Consider the following 22,566-nt stretch of genomic DNA (forward strand, 5'->3'; position numbering starts at 1 on the left):
TCAAAGAAATGCACTCCCATTGTAGACTTATCTGTAAAGGTGTTTGTAATCTCCAGCACCTTGCTGTCCAGACCATAAACATTTGTCATATTTGACTTTTCTGTTAGTCAGATGCGGCTTAAAAGATATGATAGGAAACTGTTTTGACAATGGATTAAAGTGTTGTCTGTACCTTATTGAATGATAAAATGCCTTAGGATTTAAATATTTGTAGGATTGCCCAGATTCTCTCAAGCTTTGCATGATGTCTGCTAATAGGTCTGATATTTAAAACAAACAAACAAAAAACAAGGTCAATTTCTGGTTGTAAAGTCCTAATTCATTTATTTATATTTTCGAGTAAGATCAAAACAAAGTTTAATGCAGGGATTGGCAACCTTTGGCATGCAGCCGGTCAGGGAAATCTGCTGACGGGCCAGGACGGTTTGTTTACCTGCAGCATCCACAGGTTCAACCAATTACAGCTTCCACTGGCCGCGGTTCGCCGTTCCAGGCCAATGGGGGCTGCGGGAAGTGGTGTGGGCCAAGTGATGTGCTAGCCGCCGCTTCCTGCAGCCCCCATTGGCCTGGAACGGCGAACCACGGCCAGTGGGAGCTGCGATCAGCCGAACCTGAGGATGCTGCAGGTAAACAAACCGTCCCAGCCCACCAGCGGATTTCCCTGATGGGCCGCATGCCAAAGGTTGCCGATCCCTGATTTAATGCTACCTTTTTAGCTTTTTACTTCTAAGCTGCAAATGCCTTCAAATATTAAACAACAATTGAAATGGCTTTATCACAATTTTTTCATGTATATCTAAAAGAAATGTGAGGGTTTATTAATAAGATGATTACCATTTTTCTTTCAAAGAACCCTTCATGTTTCTAAATAACCTTTGCCTCCTGTATGCTCTTTTCTCTACTTCTCTGTCCAAGAGCATTTTCTTATTTCTAGCCAACTGAAGTATGTTCCATGTAGTGATTCTGGTCTTCCTTTGTTCTTCTTATTTGATATCTACTTGATAGCGGATGGTCTGTCGCTCTCTGGGAGCAAATCCAGATGACCTAAAGGATCCAATTAAAATTAGCATTCCACGCTATGTCCTTTGTGGGCAGGGAAAAGATGAACACTATGAGTTTGAAATAAAGGTAAGTGTTTTTCACTTACCTTTCTTTAATGTTTGGATTTCTTGCACTCATGCTGCGTTGTTATACCATTACTGAGTGACAGAAAAATGTAAAAATGCCCAAGATTCACAAGCAAGTGGTTATAAGATTGCTCTACCCAGCCGTCAAAGTTCAAAAGGTGGAAAACATTCTTGCATTGTGAAATGCAGTTGGTAATAAAGTGTGTAGCTATGACTGAGTTGACTGCTGCTCACAATGATGTCACAAGCAGTACAGAAGCCAAGAGAAGTAGACGACAACCTGAAAGAAAACTGCCAGTTTAAAAAATGTTACACATTAGAAATCTGCATGATTACCCCAAGGAAATGTATTGTGTTGGCTGCCGAAGGTCTTTCCAGCAGAAAACATTCTGGATTTCAGACATGTCTATTAGCAGGAGAGATATGATCACTCCACCCTAATTGTGCAAAACAAGCCTTTTAAACTCAAGGTGAGTGTCATGTCTTGGGCAAGATGTCATCCTTGGTGTAAAAAAAAAAAAAAAAAGGCTCAAATATGTAATCTTAACTATCACTGATATCTCATTGTCAGGGACAAGGGAGCATTGTAAATATTCTTTCTGAAGGTTGTCACTTTTATGTTTTTTTCTATTAAAAATCCCCATTGTCACAAACTTTCTTACTCAACAGCACACTTTACTGGATACTGTGGGGATGTCTGCATACAGCATCTAATGGATCATGTGCACAACTACAAAACTTCAGTGGTCAGACTCTTGATCTCACTACTCCAGTGTAAATTTGGGGTAACTACATTGAAGTGACAGTAGGGTAGCTGAGATTAGAATATAACTCAAGCTAAATTTTAACTTGAAAATCACTAAATCACAGCTAAATCACAATACAATTTGATATAAAATTATTAGACATATTAAGTTATTAAACTTGTCATGTTTTCCTCTAATAACAAACACAGCATTAAGCTATAGATGTTTTCTGAGGTTCCATCTGCTCCCTGGTCTCCCCATGTTACTCCTCTCCTTCCACCCTCCATTTTCTCCATGTTCAAACTCTGTTAATTTCTCCTATTCCCATCTCCTTCTCCCTCAATGTTATCTCTTCCATCCTAGTTTCTCCCTGAGATTTTTCGTGTTCAACCTTGTTGGGTAAGTACAGGGACACTGCCTTTCCTTCCTAACCCAGGTATCGAGACGGTCTCTCTTCAAAGCAAAACATGAAAAGCTGACTGGAAACATGCTTGGTGAAGGTAGAGCATGCACAACCTTGTATGAGTGACACATCTCCGCAGACTGAAGACCTCAATTTGCTGGGGTCAGAGATAAGAGGATTGACAGCCTTTAGCTACTGTGTGTCAAACTTGCTGACCTAGTTTTTCATTAGCTACCGCCGGTTAAAGGGCTTTCACTACAACATGCAGATAATTTCTGAGCTGTGTTCACATTCTGCCAGCTGAAAAATTGGTACCTAATCCATCAGGTTAGGTCAAAGATGGTCAGACCTGCTGCTGGCCACATCACTTCCTTGTGTATCATTGGCTATGAAACTGAAGTGTCTTAACCACATCAGCTCAATAAGCCATTGGCTTCGGGGAAATATTTGACTTCATGATACCAAATCATCCCACTCCCTCTACCTTTTCAAGAATCCCTCTTGCAAGTAACTACAATGGAACAAGTTGCAGCTTTTTCACAGGTCAGAACAATAGAAGAGGGTGACATAGCAGTGTCAGGGAATGGGAGTCTATTATTGTTATACTTGTATGCCTTTGTTATCAGCTTAATTACAGTAATAAACATAATACCATAGGTGGCAACTCTGAAATTGGTTAGGGCTCTTCAGAGGTTAGTACCTGGGATATCCCTTATAATCCATCAGCCTTTCTTTATTCAAGGCAGTTAACTCTCTCTGCTGTCTTCACAAGTCATGTTTCTCTTTTATTGTCTATTTTCTCCTTGGAGGCCAGGCCGTGCTGTTGCCCAAGCTGCTTTCCCTGTAGTGACTATTAGGCTCCAAGCCCCACCCCACAGTCCTTGTAATATAAGCCTACTACTGCCACTCCATCAGGGACTTAGAAGGCTGCTACTTCTCTGCTCCTGGGTTCCCTCTCTTTATTCAGCAATCTGGTTGCAGGGCCCCCGACTCTATTCCCCTCTGATTAGGCCCCAACTGGAGTATTGTGTCCAATTCTGGGCACCACATTTCAGGAAAGATGTGGACAACTTGGAAAGAGTCCAGAGAAGAGCAACAAAAATGATTAAAGGTCTAGAAAACATGATCTATGAGGGAAGTTTGAAAAAATTGGGTTTGTTTAGTCTGGAAAAGAGAAGACTGAGAGGGGACATAACAGTTTTCAAGTATGTAAAAGGGTGTTACAAGGAGGAGGAATAAAAATGGTTCTCCTTAACCTCTGAGGATAAGACAAGAAGCAATGGGCTTAAATTGCAGCAACAGAGGTTTAGATTGGACATTAGGAAAAACTTCCTAACTGTCAAGGTGGTTAAGCACTGGAATAAATTGCTTAGGGAGGTTGTGGAATCTCCATCATTGGAGATTTTTAAGAGCAGGTTAGACAAACACTTGTCAGGTATGGTCTAGATAATTAGTCCTGCCATGGGCGCAGGGGACTGGACTAGATGACCTCTCGAGGTCCCTTCCAGTTCTATGATTCATGGAAGCATAATTACAAGACTATCTTCCATAAAAATATCCTATTGACTGAATGATTCCTACTCTTGAAGACCAAAATCCCTGAAGGTATAATGAGACCATCCATATCTAATTCAGAGGAGTGGGGGCGAAATTACGAGCAAGATGCCTTATGCTTTAGGGAATAAGCCAACCATTAAGAGAGAGGGGTTAGGAAGAAATTTCCTCAATGAGATGGTTACTTCAGATATGTCCACTATACAGGTTCTTGCATCTTTCTTTAAAGCGTCTGATGCTGACTATTGCTAGAGATAGCATATTAGATGAGATGGAGCACTGATATGATTCATTATGTCAATTCCTGTGCTTCTGTGTTCCATTCTGGTCTTATGACTACTCAGCATCTCTAATTGCAAGTTCAGAATGGTGACCTTAGTCTCAATTGTAGCGTTTTAAATTCACAGGATTGACTTGGTGCTCTACTTTAGTAACTTACACGTATTTGCCAGGTCATTTCTCAGGAACTACCTTCATATCTTCTTTGGAGGGGTTTGTTACCAGTGCAAAGCTCTATCATTTTGGCCAGGGTATTAAGCAAGCACTAGCTATGGTGGAAGCTGACATTCACATCTTCCTCTACCTTGATAGTTGACTAATAAATGGGGGGGACAACCAGCATTACAGATGGCTGGCTCTCGGTTTCATTTCTGAGACCGAAAGATAGAACAAGGTGATTCACTTTCACTCCTGAAAACACACTGCATTTGACTCGACTATAGATTCAAAAGTGGCAAGAGTTTACTGCCCTGTAGAAGGTTTCAAGAATGCTTAATTATCCTGTCAATATGGTCTTAACCTCAAAACCTAGATTATGGGTTCCTGAGCCTACTGATAACTCTGTTTGCTAGATTGAGAGTGAGGTCTCTTCACCAAAGTTGTTTTCTTTAGGCAGATATAGCATTTTTAAATCCAGATTGACTGCCTCTCAAGTGGTGTCCCTCAAAGTCTATTCTCCATCAGGTGAAGTTAGGTTGATGCTTAGTTACTTCCTTACTAGAATGAAAACATTCTGTCAAGTCCCAAGGTTATTAATAGTTTAGGGTTACTATAGGATAGGATTTGGGAGAGGTAATTTTCTCTCAACCTCTTCTAGATAGTCTTTTCCACATACATAGACGATGTAATGCTTCCCTTTAGTCTTAAAATCTATAAATCTGTTAAGGAAAGGAAGGTTCTACCCTGTTTATTTCATGGATGCCCCTCATGGCCAGGGAAGATTACCAGCTGCTGAAATAACTCATTACCTGAGGGTCTTTTCTTTCTCCCAAATTTAGATCTAAATTTCTCTTTTATCGGAGTGAGATTTTTTTTCCCTAGTCCTACTTCTGCTGTTGGTCTCCCAACAAACTGCTCAAGCTTTTATTGCTCTTTTCCTACCACAAAACTATGACTTTCCTGCACCTTACAGCCCTCAAACTCTGACTCAGATACAAGTTGAACTATCAGAGAACTTCTAAAGATAAGCAAGCCGCATCCATGAATCTTTGGGAACATACATTTTTATCAGCAGATACTTAAATTAGTATGTGGCCACATCCTAGATATTACCATAATTTGAAGAAACAGAATCAAGAAATGAGGTGAAAAAACGTCTTCTGCTGGCACAAAATAGATAAATTCCTTCCCTGGTATCACAAAGAAGAGTGAGCAATTCAGGGGATCTTGGCAGCACCTTTAGTCTAAATATTCATAAGTCCTTCAATCTAGTAGGCAGTCCTTAAATAAGTTCACTTCTAGCTAAACTGTAGTATATCAAGACAAAACGTTATTTTCTAGTGCAGGTTGGCTTAGCACCTTGTCCATCCATAGGTGAGTCTTAGTGTTTTGGAGTGGGCCTTTTAAATGGTCCCTTCACTCTCATAGTTAGCTAACTCTAGTCCATCATGATGAAACCATTGCGCACAAGACCTACCTTATGATTTTCAGGAGATCCTAGACTTGAGACCCCACATTGAATTGATTCATTTTCTATAAAACAGAGAATCCTTAGGCCAGCACCAGCCTCTTCTGCAACAGGAGAGGTGAAGTCCAGGCACTTATGCTGGTGTTTAGTGGTAGTTACTAACATTAATATCTTTCCTACACCATGCCAATGGATAGTTTTCCATATAAACTCTCATCTGCCAGGCAGTTTTGTATGCATTCCTTAGAGAACCCAAATAGCCATGTTAACATAAGTGAAGGTAGTTGATTATTTAAATAACTTGACTAAAGCCTCAGAGCATGTCTGTATTGGGACTGGGATTGGAACGCAAGAGTCACTTGCTCTCAATCCATGCTTGCTCTCATGTTGTTGTGCTGCCCATAGGTTGTGGCCAGAAGCCACAATGGATGTTCAGCAGGGAAGCCCACTCTAGAGGCAGGCAATTGGCCTGCATCCAGGAGGAAGTTTGTGGTGGATATAATGCCACTGATAGCTGCCAGATGTCACAATTCATCCACAGGCTCAGAGTGTACTGGATTCCCTCAAAATTTTGACTCCTCCAGGCATGGATTTCACTGACTCCAAAAGAAAACTCTAAAGATTAGTATGAGGCAGAAAGAGATCATTAATCTGTTTTTTAGAGAAAATATCTCATTCACAGCCTCTTAAATCCAAAAATATAAATACATATTTTTTAAAATCCTCAGTTCACCTTTAAATTCTTTGCTCAATATTTTAGTCAAAAATGTCTTCCAAGAAACAGATCTGTGTAAATCTAGATATAATTTAGGACCACTGAATTTTAGATCTTCAGATACCGAGTTCATAGATTGTGGCAGAAACAAAAATGTAAACAAGGTTTTCAGCTTTTCCCATCACTGGATCAAAAACATACTGACTTGAAGGCCAAACGAGTCACCTGTCCCACCATAGTTAATGTCATTGGTGGAGATGGAATTTTTCTCCAAGGAAAAGATCTGCAGAGTAGCCGTTTGGAACGTCCTCACACTCCTTCACTTACTATATACCATTTGGACCTCTTGGCTGATGCTGCTTGTAGACTTAAAGTCCTAAAGGGTGATTGAATACTTACAATATTTTAAGTATTGTAAAATAGCATCAAACTTAATTCTGCAGGTGATAAATGAGCCAGAGAAGAATTCAGCTCACTCACCTATAACTGATCTGGTTCTGCTATGCTAACAGGAGTAAAATTAGTATAACTTAATTTTGTAAATAGAGCTTGCAGAGGTTATTTTCAAGGAGCACATCTGGTGAGTTGAGGGACTGTTAATTTTCACAGTGACAATAACGGCACTATAATTTCACAAAAATAATTCAGTAGGCTACGCTTTCTCCTACTTTTTTATCTCCCTTTCTGTTGGCTTCAGGATAGGGCACATTTTTAAATTACTTTTTTCACTGTTGTTTTTGTGTCTTAAAAAAAAAAAAGACAATGACTACAGTTTTCTTTTGAGTGCCTCGATAGGAAATCAACATAAAATGTTGATTAGACTGTTTACCTCTGTCACCAAGCAGAAGAAAAGTTCAGCAGTCCACATTGTCGTATTCTCGTTCCATAAACCTAATTTTCAGGCAGGAAATAATCCTGTTTAATCTAGAGCAGAACTAAAACTGCAGTTTTAGACTATTCAATTAAATATTAATTTATTAGTTTTTGTAATAAAGTCAAAAATATATTTAACTTGATAGACTACAAGGGTTCCAAAAATAGTTGTTGTTTTCCTCATAAATCCATATTTAGTATTGCACTGCGTGTCACAATGTTGTTAAAAATGTGTTTAAAATGTTATGGAAAAATGCATTATCCTCTGTATACAGATACTAACACTGATGATATAAAATTGTTTTAAAATAAACTGTGGCAGAATATGCCATAAAATTTTAAAAAAGCATCATTCTGAGTTAGGAACTAAATTCTATTCTGCAGGTCAGCCTTTTGAGAGTTTCACCCATAGCCTCTCTATATGGACTAACAGTCCCTATGTTTCAGATATAAAATTTGATTTTTGAACTGCAGCAGCACAAAAATGACCTGCCCAGTCCAGCCCAAATTAACTTTACGTGCTACTGCTCTAGGGAAGTTCTGCAGATTTTCTTGGCTGTGTAGCCACGGAAGCTATGCTCTCACTAGAGCAGTCCAGCTCCCGTAAAAGTAAATTACTCTTTTGACTACATTGGTTGGAACAGGCCCTCTTTAGTGGCTATAGAAAGTTACATTAGGTTTTCCGCAACCACCCTTCCTTTGTGCGTGTAGTCTGAGTCTGTCCTGTCCTAACATCCAGTAGGATTATGGAGCTTTTGGGAATATTAGGATCTTGCCAAACATTGAAATTGAGCCACTTAAAAATCTCAGTATTGAGGGTGTGGAGAGAGTATCATTGCCTGGGTGACAGAACACCAGCTAACCAAGGAAGAATGTTAAAATAGCAATGGTTTGAAGTTTTTTACTTTCTCTGGCTGCTGGATTGACACTGGAGAAAGGGTCCATATGACTTAGAGCAACCCCCTGACCCTATCCACCAAAGGACCGTTGGAGGTAATGCCTTCATTTTTAAAATAACCTTGGAACATAACTTCTCAATACTGCCTTCTACTTACCTCAACCCAGTCTAGCATCTAGCAATATAGATAATAGAGTCATTAAGCTTTGGTAAAGTCTCACAGGATGGAGGTGCGAAATAATAATTGGGATTTGGAGTCCTCTTGAGGCAGTTTGATTTGAGTAATTCTTTGCTTTCCTGGAACTTATGCAGTTCTCAGATGCAGAGCAAGATGCGTTGACAAGCATTTTTGGCACATGGACGTCAGTGCTCTTCCACAAGTGTGTGGTCCAGAGGGCCGTGAATGTTTTGGGCCTGCTAAGACATTATTTTTTTTCACTGAAACTTAGAAAAAGGGCAAAAGTCATTTCTGGACTGAGATCTTGTAAGCTTAAGAGTGTCAGCCCAGAGTGAAATTTTACTGTTAATTTATAATCCGTGTTTGTTTATATAATTAAAACAAACAATGAAATGACCTGAAAATTATAGCTGCTCAAACATTAGTTAATTATTACCATCGGTATCATTTTTGCATTGTGAATGACATCCTATTATAGTCTAACATTTGCTTAGATTCTGAGACTGATGTTATCATCTAGGTAAATTATAAACTATTTTGTCTAAAAGATTAACATTCTTTAGTACAGCAAACTGTTCATTCACTGTTTACAGTTTGAAATAAATATATACTGTAAATGCATTCAGCTGATTCTTAAATCCTTAAGACATTTTATTATTATAATCATTATAAAAAAAATTGTGAGATGCAATTGGGTATGAAGTATTTATAAGGAAATGCAGTGTGTCATGCAGAAATTTTTATTATGTTTAAGTAGCATTTGATCATATTTGTGATCAATTTTTTTATAAAAAAAATAACTTTCAAAGAAGGGAATGGTAATGAATTTGCTTATTAAGGACTTAAAGTAGTAGAAAACTCACATTCTCAACGATGTTAAAAAGAGAACTGAATATCTTGAGATCAATTTGTTACATGCCCGTATTTTTTCTAGTTCCTATGTTACACAATGCACATTTATTTTTTCTTTTGCAAAATGTTGTCACTATGTAATTCCACTGTTGTATGCACATCAAGAGGGAATGAGAAGGTCATAATTCATATGGTATTAATGAGTTAGCTGTGACCAAATAAGGAACTCATAACAAGCTCCTTCTGGTTTTGCTGTTCCAAGTTCTTTTCCCCCTCCCCTATTATTCCATCTTGTCTGCTTTTCTCCAGTGCTCTAACTACACTATATGATCAATAGTGAACAGTAGTTATTTTAGATTTACTTTGGGGTTAAAAGCCAAACCCAGTTCTTTCTGGAATAAATTTTGTTGACGTGTTTATCTTTGCCCTCGATCCATAACATCGGAAGTTCAAGTGCTATACCTCTTGTTAACCAGGTTAATCTATTTAATTTAATACCAGGTATGTATATATGTTAAGACTTCGGAATTGTGATCATTTCTACTAATTTCAGAGAATGAAAAACTTACTTTATGTCAAATAATTTCTCAGTTGAAGCAAGGAGTTCGGGTTTTCCCAATCTCTTAGGATAGGTTGTGCCACCTTTAGTGACATTGATAAGTACCTACTCAAGGAATAATCCTGTTGGCGTATGTGAAACTACTCTTACGAGTAAGATGCACACCCATGTGAGTAAGGGTGCATATATTGCATTTTGAAGAAATATTTTCAATTGAAACCTAGAAAATTACAGGACTGTTACAATGTACCTTTTACAAATGTTAAATACACTCTCATGCAATAATTTACAATGTGAATGTGCGTAATATATATATGTATAGCAACACAAAACCAGTGCTGTGTGCTATGGTGTAATGGATTATCCCATTCATTATTTTAAATAATAATGTTGGTATCTAAAGGCACCATAACTACACAGTGGAAGGTTTTGAGTATTTTCACATGCATACAGATTTGTGAAGCCACTCTAGAATATGCAATAAAAGTGTTCAGTCTCTGTCACTGAATAAATATGGTTAAAGATTTCTTGTCTGTGAAATCAAGCAAATAATTTTGTCAAAAGCCAGTTGTGCTTTTCCCCCCCAATACATTCTGCCTCCATAACAACAGAAAAATTAAGTAAACTTATCAAAATATGTGGTGTTACGTATGGGAACTAATGTTGCCTGCTTTATATAGCAGCTCTGTTTGCTGCATTCTTTTTAATGACAAACTGTTTTTTTTGTTGTTTTTGTTTTCTGGTGAATAGGTAACAGTCCTGGATGAGATCTGGACAGTATTCAGGCGGTACAGTCGTTTTCGAGAAATGCATAAAACTTTAAAGTTAAAATACCCAGAGGTAAGTCACTCAGAAGCTTCTTTTGAGGGATAGAGTGGAAGTGAGGCTTGAAAAGAAAGATGCTTTCAAAATATATATGCTGTCTAAGATCCTTATTCTCAGATCTGTGCTTCTTGCATAGGACTCACAGGCTCCTGCAGTAGTTTGAGGTTCCAAAGTCACTGGGTCCAGCAAGATAATCATTGCATTGTCAACAGTGTGTTGCCTCTAACCATTAATTTCTTTCTTAGGGCTGACTGGACTTGGTCCCTGCAGCTGACTGCAACATACCTGTTGTCTCATTGAGTCATCTCGACAATTTCTTCTGTTCCTTAGTTATCCTTTTATAATAGTTCCTTGCAGGTTGCTATAAAATATAAGATTGTTCCGTCTGGACACCTCAGAGGTTTTGCGTATTGAGCTTTTGTTGAGGGGTAATGTCTTAGTTCACCGCAGTGTGCGTTATAACATTCTAGTCTTCACTCTTAACATTTGATTTTTGAATTTTTTTGCCGCCTCATTACCCTCTCTTCCTTGGATGTCGTAGAAAAAACATCCCAGCAGCTTCAAGAAGTATTCTTGTGTGAGGCACATCACAGGCAGACATGTCTGGTATATTTCAGAGTGACCATGCAATAGAAATTACTGTGGGCTTGCCAGGCCCTGAGATGTTCTCCTTCCCTCTCCTGGCATTTCCTATAAATAGAAGAACCTAAGCAATTTGGAAGGGTTTGAGGTCAAAAGTCTAAAATAGACCTGGAGAGAAACACAAATTTTCCATTTTGCAGGAATTTCCATAATTAAAAAAAAATTGTTCCTCCCTCTCCCAACTGAAATTTCCCAAAAATGTAATTCCTAAAACCCAACATTGTTTCTAGTTTTGACTCATTTTATACTACATTGTAGAATATAGAATTAAAATAGTTGAAATGAAAATTCATTTCAAAACAAAGTCAAAATATTCCCGTTTAACCTTATCAGAATGCTGTTTTTCAATTTCTAAATGAAATTTTGTTGAGCTTGAAAAGTTTAGCAGAAATATCACTTTTGACAAATCAGAATTTTCCAACAAAAAAAAGTTCCATCCAAAATTTTCCAAACCGCTCTACTCTCAACTCATATACCTGATTTTATGCATTGACTCCAATGCATTGACTTTCTTTGGTATTTCTAGTAGCAAAGGTTCTGAACAAACTCAGGTGAGGAAGCTGTTTGGACAATCTAACGACATCCTGTTGCCTGATACAAATGCGGTTGTCAGCCCTGTTATTGATAGCAGTGTCAAGTTCCATTAGACTGAGTCCTGTCGTATCTCACCTCACCACACCAAACCAGATTCCCCATCTAGATCCCAGCCTGGGATCCCCAATGTCCCGGCATAGCTCATGAGAGAGCAGAGGTGCGAGGTTTGGTGTGATAAATCCTTTTAGCTGCTCAGAAAATTTACCTATGGAGAGCCATCTGCATGCACCTCCTGCCTTCCTCCAAAAACAAACCCCATGCTTGAATACTTATCATCTGAGTCTGGGTTACAGACCTCTTCCCTGACATTACATTCCGTAGCTGTTGAAGGGAGACTATCTTCTCTGCAATATATAATTACCAGATTCAGGAAGAGCCTGTTGCTCTGAAAAGCCCCTTGTGTCACGGAGTATTATTGTGCCCTTTTTGAATACACTCTAGAATATTTGCAGAGCAGCAAATGGCATTTGCTCCACATCTCATGAAGCATTATTGTTTGATCACTGCCTGAGCAAAAATCGAAGTCAGGCTTGCTGGTGTTACAGAACTTATTTCTCTTGCCACCGCCTAATTTTGCGGTACATATTTTTAAGATATCTTAGCTCCCTCTCTCCCCTATATTTTAAATGTAATTTAACGTATGTTTTTCCTTGCAGTATGTCTTTTACTGTCTGTTGCAATATCTTTGTGTGGTGTACTTATGTATTTTTGTAAGATAGCACTTAGAGTAGGAATCTATTACAACATGCATCTTTGGATAGGAGATAACATTAACTATGTTATCTGATGAGATATAACCAGATTGACCACCCTCAGAGTGGAACGTTCTATAATCCTTTAATTATTATTTTTCCAAATTTCACAAATTTCCCCTTTTTGCTTCAAATGCAGTGATAATTGGAAGCTCTAGGTGTCATTGCAACTCCACTACAGGGTTGGCAAGTGATGCCCCCTACTGGAGCTTGCCGCTTAGAACTAGAGTTTCCTACCAGCATTGAGCTAGTTGCCTACCAGTATTGAGCTGTAGTACATCTATATATCGTCAAAGAACAATAATTACACGTAAGTAATTATTCTCCTCTGGAGAATATATGTTTGAAATAGAAAGCAATTTTCCTCTTTTCTCTAGCCCCTTCCCTTCATCATACTTATAAGATCAATATACTCGATGCTGGTTTGTTGTTGACAGACTTTCCATTTTGATACACATGGCTAGTAAAATTTTTGGGACTGGTCTAAGGTTGTTTTATTAATGAAATACTTGTTTAACCATGTGGATGATGATAATATAAACTGACATACAAGTTCCCTTCTTAACTATTTTCACTGTCTATCAGCCACAGTGTATTAGTCATTGCCATATCTCATGGTACATTATATTTTCGTAAAATATGAGATACTTTCTTAAAACAGCATAGTAATAATTTTTGGTTTAAAATATATTATATTTAAGAGAGAATGTATAATCACATTTATTTCTAAACAATGACACTATAACTTTGATCACTATGGTCTTTTTAGTACTTATTTAGTTACCAAAGTGACAGGTTGTTTCCATTTGTATATAGCCATAGATAATTTCTAGATGTTAACATACCTTGGGGCAGTGACCATGTCATCGTGTGTGTGTGTGTGTGTGTGTGTGTGTGTGTGTGTGTGTGTGTGTTTTACAGCACCTGACACGGTGGGGACCCAATTCTATCTTGCAACTTTCAGCACTACAAATAATAAGTGACCAATTTATGGGAAAAGAGGTGTTTGATAACATCTACACTTGATTTCTAGTTATCAGTATGTCCACAAACTGTGCTGTCTCTCTTTTGTGAAACATGCTTATTTAAGGAAGTCGGGGGTGGGGGATAACAGAAAAGAAACCTGCTTACTAAATCACAATGAACATGAGGCAAGCAGGGTGGAGTGTGGGATTTTTTTATTTTTTGGGGGGAGGGTTTTGTTTTGTGTTCTCCCCCCCGCCCCGCCAAGGAATAGCAATACTTACATTAAATAGGTGAGTTCTGTATGGCCTCCAATATTTTACCTTTATTTAAAATACCTTTTGAATTGTACTACTTTTAAACGTAATTTGCAACATGTAAAGGAGCTATCTCTGTTTAACTAATTGAAAATCACCCAGACATTTCTGTTGGTCCCTTTCTGATATAAGTTGTCACTGAATTATTAAACAAGTGCATAAATTTAAAATTTGGAAAAGTTATATCCCTGAATTATTCCAAATAAATTCAGTTCCGAAAAGCAGCTGCATAAAAATCTATTTGAGTTGAATTATTTCATGTAGTTCACCTTCCAACTCCAAATTATTTATTATAAACAGAAAATATTGTGTACATGTTTAATGTATACAGTGCCCTGCTTTTGGAAGTGAACTTTACAACTCATTGGTTGCTGCACTTGAATTACTACATCAGTATTTTAATAATTTGCCGATCTTGCAGTTTGTGTTACTGCCAGTGAATTCCCGAAAGGAATGTACTGAAAAACTGATTTATTGGAAAGGTAGAATGTCTAACATTTCAGAAAGAAGAACTACTTCATGTCCTACAGTCTCCAAATGTGCAGTAAATTATTTTACTTAGCAGCACGTTTAAAATCAGATTAATAAATAGATTTTGATAACTGATTGAATTTAACTAATTGAAATGCATTGCAGAGAAATTTTAAAAGACCAAAGTGGCATGCACCAGTGTGACATTTTTATGTGCTACAGACAATACTGTACTTTGGTGTTAACCGTGTGTATTGTATAAAGTGTGCGCAATAGTCGTAGATAGTCTCAGGATTTTTTCTTACATTGATTCTTTAATTACCTTTGGACTTTTTAGTCCAGACAATACGTGCCTTTCAGCTATAGCAACACTTGTAATTAAAGTGTTCTGGGGTTTTTTTTGTTTTTTTTTCAATGAAGAAGCCTGACAACCTTAGTTGAGAAGCAAGAACTTTTAGAGCTGAATTCTTTCTCTTTTTTTTTTAAAGCAGCCCTTTTAATGTAGTGCCAAATCATAGTTTTACAATTTTCCCCAAGTAGAGGGTAGTGCAGGAAAAGATTCCTTCCCTGCTCCCCACCTTGCTTCAGACAGGCAGATTGCTGGTGTAGTAATCACCCTTTTATGGCAAAACTGACCGTCACATTTGGGTTACTCCCTGTCTGGTGCCCAAAAAACAGGTGGGTGGGATGTGAGCACAGAAGGACAAGTAGTAAGTCCCTGTTTATCTCTCATGCCTGAACTCAAGGTCTGGGTGTCCATTTATCAGCATCCAGGTTGGGGGGTCTTTTCTCCCTCTTATGTCCCTATGTACTGGCATGATCTGGCCTATGGTTATCAATGTAGGCTTCGGTCGAGGAGGGACACTGGGCTTGTTTTCACTGCCAGGGTTAGTCAGCCTAAGTTATGCTACTCCAGCTATGTGAATAACACAGCTGGAGTGGATGTAGCTTAGGTCAACTTACCCCAGTGTCTTCACTGTGCTGCATCAATGGGAGACGCTCTCTGGTCAACTTACCTTAATCTTCTCGGGGAGCTGGAGTACCAGGGTTGACCGGAGTGCGCTCTGCGGTCGATTTAGCGGGTCTTCACTAGACCCACTAAATCGACCCCCACTGCATCAATTGCAGCAGCATTGATCTTCCTGTAGTGAAGGCCAGCCTACTGTCAATCTTCCTCTGGGTCTTTTTTGCTCAGTGTTCCTCTAAACATTACTGAGGGAAGCACTCGATGGTTGAATTGAAGGATTTCTTATTCTTGCTAATGTGTCTTTAAAAATATGCAGGTTCCATTAAAAATATTAAATACCTTTTTAATTAAAATAGGAGGACATGAGGCATGCAGGCAAGAGCACTCCACTACTGAAGCTACTTACTTTTACCTTGGTGCTTGTAAAAAAAAAAAAAAAAAAAAAAATTATAAAAGACACATCAATTTTATATTTATATGGTCCCATGTTGTTTCTTCACTTGGAAGTTGGGAACTGTTATTCCCTACAATATTTTTATAGTTTCATCTTCTAACGTGCAGTAGCTGAGCATATGCATGCACTTATATTTATTTTCAAAGGATTTTGTGCAGTGATTAAGCTAACCCTTCCCCTCTGCACCTTCCTCCCCACCCAGCTTGTCTTTATACTTTTGCATAACTGATTGGCTACAGAATATCCAGGTTGAAGGAGCAGAGTGCATAGCATAAACTTCTGCCTTCAGGAGAGGTCTGCATAGCATGTGATCCCTTTAATCAGTCCAGGCACGTGAATTGGCTGGGATGTACTACAGAGAACATTCCATGAATAAGTGTACTGAACCCTGGGTAATTGGAACTGGGAACCATTATTGCAGTGATACTCTATAGAGGCTATGGAATTTCAAATTGCATTATGTCTCAAACAATAAAGATTGCATTTTATAACCTCCAGGAAAGTGTTTCTGCAATAATGGTCAATCTAGCCTTTCAGAGGAAAGACACTTTCGGTAGTGTGAATAATAGTTGTATGTTCCTGGGATACCACCTCTTCATTTCTGAGGTCAATGACCTCCACTTATCAGAAGCCTTTGTTTGACAGATTATTGTGTTATTGTTTGACGGGATCTAAGGTTATTGCCAACTGTGGTTGTTAATAGGCCTTTCTCTACTTGTTTGCTATGATTATACGAATTATTTCTGACTCAGAGCAGAAAATGTTTCTGAAAGAGCTCAGAGGTACTGATGCACAGATGTAGAACTTTTTTTTTCTTGGCGTGCTGGGATATAAACTGCCAAATGATTTTATTCATATTAAATTGAGACTCTACACACTATGAAATTATTATTCCCATAAGTTGTTCCCCTAAAGCATTTAGTGTACTAGTGAAGCCCCCTCCACTTTTTTTTAACCACACATTATACATAAACACCTAGCTTTATTTAAGCCTTTGATATTAACTTATAAAAATAATAGTTTTTTCCTAAGTATCCTTGAAGAGGGTTGTAAGGCCCTTCTCAAAACTTTTTCAGGGAGGTGTATAAATGATCATATTAATGATAATATGAAAATATAATAAATAAGCCTGAGGATGCATGAACTACTCACTCAAGCAACAATATGATTTTATTGTTTTCATCTTCGTCTTCCTAAGCTGTCATTATGTATCCTCTGCTTTTGTTAACTGACATTGTTAGTTCACCCGGGCGGGAACTCTCTTGTGTTGTAAAGTGCCGTGTACACTTATGGTGATTGTCACAGGGTTCATTCACTGCTGGTGGCACTTCCTGCTGGTCATCCTGAGGATTAGCTCCAGCCAGGTGTTACACCCTCCGCTGCATCTCTCCCATTGTCCCCTCGCCCTGTGGACCCCTCTCACGCCAAGAACTGCAGTCTCCTTTTCATGACTCGGCCCTCCAGCCAGGTCACCATATGTGTTCACCACCCTTCCTGGGTATCATAGCCCTTCTTGGTAAATGGGCTCAGGAGGTCTTCCTTCTTGCCTGCTCACCAGTGCCACTTTGTCAGTGGCTGGTAGCGGGACCTGGGCCCACCCTCTTCTCTAGGTCCCAACTCAGGGGCCCTCTCATTGACAGCCAATGTTTGACCTACTCCATACCTCTCTGCTCTTTCCCCTGAGCCTTGCCTACTTCTCTGGTTCTCTCCCTTCTCTTGGCTTGCTAAGCCACACTCCCTCCTCCCAGGGAGTAACTGTAGGCTACCTGCCGGTAGCCCCAGATACCCCTCCCTTCTTCTAGGGAGCGGCTGAAGACTCCTTCCCTCCAGCCCCTTCTGTGGCCATCTTTCTGGTTTATATAGGCCCTGCCTGTTCCTGCTCAGCTTAACCTGTTCTACTTAATACCCTGCTTCCTGTCTCCTTCTCCAGGTGCAGCCTGGGCAGTTAATTGGCCCAGTTAGCCATCTTAAGTCTTCCAGGCCCTGTCTGGGGGGAACACCCCATCAAAGTGATCTTGACCAAAAAGCAAGGGATGTTACACTGGGAGGTGGGGCACACACACTTTGGGAGTGGCGGGAATGTGAGCACATGCTCAAAAGTTGGAGGCTGACCCCATCTCTCTCCAGGCCCTTTACTTTCCCATTGTCCGGGGCTGAGGGGACTTGGTCGATCAATTCAGCTTTTGTAAGGGGAAAATACTAAACACCTATTTAAACTCTTCTGGGTTTTTCAAAATCCTTTTGCCCCTGTTTCTTTTGGAACCTTAAATATTCCATTTCCTGACTTTCCAATTTTTAACTGTGCAGCTGTAGTTTCATTAACACAGCTTTTTGTATTTAATCTCCTGGGATTATTTAAGCAGAAAAAGGGTGAGGAGAGAAATAGTCTTGTGCTACTTACTTGCGGAGCTTTTAAGCCCATTGCCATACAGCTAATGAGCTTCTGGATTTTATAAATTGCTGTGCCAGCAGAACTTAAAAGCTCCTTGCTTCAGAGCTATTGAGACCGAAACTCTGCTGGTTTTGCCATTGTAGCGTGTAAATTACTGGTATCAGTAAATACATACTGTGCAGGCATATGCAGCATGTGTGTTTTGTATGCACCAGTGTAGATTTTGGATTATTTTGATGTACTGTGTAAACGAGGCTTAAAACACAATGCTTAAATTACTTAAACACTTGTCAAATATTTCTAATGATTTTGTTTGAAATCTGTTATTAAGGCAAAAGCGCTGATTCTGCAATGAGTTCAGTGTAGAATTGGGACCTTAGTCAATAAATTTGAGACTTACTCAGGTTTTATAAGTTTTATTAACCAAACCAAAATTCAGTGGTGAACTAAAGAAAGTTACAAAAAGTAAATTCAAGATATATTAACAAGAATTAAATTAGTTAATACAATTTATCAATTAAACCAGTATAGTACATAACTCTGTACTATTATTTTGTGAAGACAAGTTTTTATCCTCGATGGATTCTTACTATAGATCATTTTAAAGGCAACTAACCGCCTGGCAATTATCCATGTTTGGTTAATATTTCAAAAACACCTAAGTGATTAAAGATCCTAATCCCGTTGCTAGTTTTGAAAATTTTACCCAGTGGCAATCAAAATAAACTCTAACATACTGATTTTAATTAATACTTCAAGAATGCCCCCTAATATGAACAGTGTACTTAGATTTTTTTAGCAATTGAAAATATGTGTTTTTATGTCATTGCCCTGTGACTCAGAGAAATGAAAGGGGATTTTGTTCAGTTTCCCAAATTATATATACAGGGAATTATATTCATCTAAAGGCAGAGAATGGCATGGCGGAGAATGGAAAATTGCAGTTCAAAAGGTGAATGTTGCAGAAAATTTAATGTGAGAACACAAGGTTAGAATGGAAACTGTTTGCAGTATTAACTATAATGCTTGTGACCAGCAACATTATAATACATATAAAGATGCCCTTATGCAGTGTAATTATGTCAAACAAAGAAAAGCATTAAGAAGATGATATATGAAATATAGTTCATAAAAGGATGAATTAATTTTAATTTTCCTGTTTAGCCCTTCGCTAGTCTTAGTGATGCCACTTTCCATAAATATTGAAAGCAAAATAATAAAACAGTAATATTAAAAATGCATATCTATTACAATACTTTTATAAAAGAATATTAGTCACCTCTTTTGTTCAGCACAAATTACAATCATTACAGCATATATCATTTTCCATTTTTCCATTTATATTCATATCTCATTCAAGTATTAGTGGAGAATGCTTTTGTAACAAAAAAATAATCACAGAGGCTTTTCCAACCCAAACCCCTTAATTATGAGAATTCTACAGGCAAGTAACTCTCTTTTCTTTCTTGTACTCATAGAATAGTGTGTATTAGAATTGAGCAAATAACTGATTTTTCAGGGGGCATTTTTTTTTTAATTTTTTCATTTTGCATCAGTCATCTTTGGGTGGCTTTTTTGCCCTTGTTCTGTGGGGGTTTTATTTATTTTTTTTAATTTTTTAAATTAGGCAAATTTCAAAACACAACACTGTTTTGGAACAAAAGATTAAACATTTTTACTTTTTATATTTTTCAACCTAAGCAATTAATTGAATTTGACTTTAATTCACAAATTGTTTTGGAGCCCTCCAAAATTCATTTTTTGCAAAAATGCTGTTTGCTGAAAAAAATGTACACCGGTCTAGTTTAGGTACTCTTCCCACATCATCTTTTAGTTTGTTATGAGTTACCAAAACAGCTAAATAAATAGGCCTGTGATCACTCCACACGGTATTGGACTTTTTTTGGCTAAGGGACATGTTCTGCTACAGATTACTTAAAAGAAATTGAACCCATCAGTCTGAAAATATATACGAACAGGACCATTGCTCACCATGGATAAACTGTAAAATCCTGTTCATGTTTGTTTGTTGCTTCATACTGTTCAATGCAAGATTCATCATGGTGTCATAAATGACCGAGCCTCAGAGGGTCACAACTAAGGATACCAAATTCAGGACAGACTGTTGAGAAATAAGACAGACTCATCTGTAACTGGTGCTTATGCTTATTCTATCATTCGACTATACCAAGTCAGTAATAAAAGTGAACTTCAGTGTCACCACAGTGCTTAACAAGAAGTCAGAAACAGTCTCCTAGGCATTCCAGCCCTTGGCTCAGCAGCCAGACACTGGACTTTATGATGAGTGGTTATTGAAAACCAATTTAATCAGATATAGGGCCCTTCCAATCCCAAGAGATCACTTAGCCAGGTCAATATATAACTCAGATCTTACCCAATAATCACACTGATGCTAATCCTTTGGTAACTAAAGTTAATAATAAAAGAAAATAAGATGAAAAGTAAATAGGTCATATGCATACAGATGATTTTTCAGAGTTCATAGGTCAAGATAACAGTGATGGAATAAACTGCTAGCTTGCAAAAGCTTTTCTGGAAATTACCCAAACAGGTTGGGGATCATCAGTCCTTGTTCGAAGTTTCTTTGTTAGAAATCCAGTCCAGAGAAATAAAGGAGGAAATGAAGGCAAAATGGAGATGTCTCAGGTGCTTTTTATATCCTTTGTCATGTGCATGGAATTTTACTGTCTCAAAACAAAGCTCCTCAGTCTCTGTTTATGGAAAGTTACTGGCCCAAGATGGAGTCCAGAATCACATGAGCATATCACATGTCCTTACATGCTTTGTTGGCTCACAGAGGCAGCCATTGCCCCTCTTCTTTCTGAGGCGTCCATAGGAAGGCTTCACTGTTAGAGTGAAATGTCCTTAATGGGCCATTATCACATAGCTGTCTAGCCCTGTTAACCTTATCTGCTGGGTGTTACCCAGAATACAGTACATGCGTAAGATGCAAGTCCGTGGCCAGTATTCACAGTTATAGATACAAAAATGATACATGGATTTAACCAGGATAATCGTATATCATGGATTGTAGTTTTGCCATTGACACCTTACATGACGTACTTTGCACAGAAATTGTATAACAGTGGTAATATCAACGATATAAATGGTCATACTGAATCATACAGCATCACAGATGGTAAATGTGTTAGTCACCAGTTGAACTAAAAAAAAACTCCACCAACTTTAAGACTAGCTCAGACCTGATTGGATTAGATTGCAGGACCAATGTTAGCATATTTGACACTTGCATGGTATACAATTCCGCATGACTAGGAAAAAGATCGGGAAAATGGGTTTTGGATCTGATCTCAGATGCAAGAGGTTTCCTTCCTAAAAACTGGATCTGAATGACTCTAGCTTGTGTGAGAGCCTTGGGATAGGGTTAAGATGGACCATGTGCTGGTCCATGTATCACCTTGATGCACAATAGTGTGTTCTACTTCAAGTAGTATCCCTGTGGGTGCTCCACTTCATGTGTCCCATACACCTTTGATCAGAGATTTTTGGTAACAATGCCAGTTTAGCCTACACATGCATTCCAGGTATCTTCATGCTCTGTATTGAGCATGTGTAGAGCTGTTCAGGCAAACTCCCTCAGTTCTTTCTCAACTGCCATTCAGCCTGAGACTTAATACCTAGAGTACCTGCATTGAACTTAGTTCAGAGCTTAGACTTTACTGATTATTTTAGTTTAGTAATTTCCTATTGTTTTTTTAACTTAGCTTTAATTTTACATTATCTTAAGGGGGTTGCTTTCTTTAACACACACCCTTTTTTCCTCCTCTTCCCCCTCCGAGGGGCTATCTTTGAGGGTCATCATCTTTGGGGTATGCTGGAATTCCTGGAAGTCAACTGCTGCCTCTCCTGCAGAGAATCTATACCAGTTAGTGACAGACATTTAGCCTCTGCTGTCTGGGAGACACCCGTATAACAACAAAGTGTAAGATCTGTTTATCTTTTAAAAGCAGATCTTGAAAAAACAGGGAAATTAAATTTAGGCGTCTTACAATGGAGCAGTCCAGGCCCAGATAACCACCTGTATATCAGTCTCCAAGCTCCCCATCAACTTCATATACCATGAGCAACTCAGTGAGTGGGGTAAGAGTACATAGGGTACTGATAAGGTTCCCAGGAAAAGGACTTCTAGTGTCCTCACAGAGAGCCTCCATCAAAGATGGTTAGGGCACTACCAAAACTGACAATTTCTGATACCTCATGTCCCAGACAGGGTACCACTGAGTCTCCAAGCTTCTCCAGTACTGAGAGCTCATCAAAGACTTCAAGTTCTTCCAGACTTACCGCAGTACCTAAATCATCCTTGGTACTGAAATCATCCTTGGCACTGAAGCTACCC

At 38.5% G+C, this 22,566-nt stretch overlaps 1 protein-coding gene across 2 annotated transcripts in view; it reads left to right on the forward strand.

The window, feature by feature from the left end:
* The window catches only part of KIF16B (kinesin family member 16B), a 243,748-nt gene that overhangs the window by 187,158 nt on the left and 34,024 nt on the right, over positions 1 to 22,566 (forward strand). For both annotated transcript variants that reach the window (XM_073339553.2, XM_073339554.2), the window contains 2 exons: positions 1,006 to 1,128; positions 10,562 to 10,651. In XM_073339553.2, coding sequence (XP_073195654.1) covers positions 1,006 to 1,128; positions 10,562 to 10,651 — 213 coding nt within the window. The remainder of the gene's footprint in view (positions 1 to 1,005; positions 1,129 to 10,561; positions 10,652 to 22,566) is intronic.

Source organism: Lepidochelys kempii, chromosome 3, assembly GCF_965140285.1.
Source record: "Lepidochelys kempii isolate rLepKem1 chromosome 3, rLepKem1.hap1, whole genome shotgun sequence".
Lineage (NCBI taxonomy): Eukaryota > Metazoa > Chordata > Testudines > Cheloniidae > Lepidochelys > Lepidochelys kempii.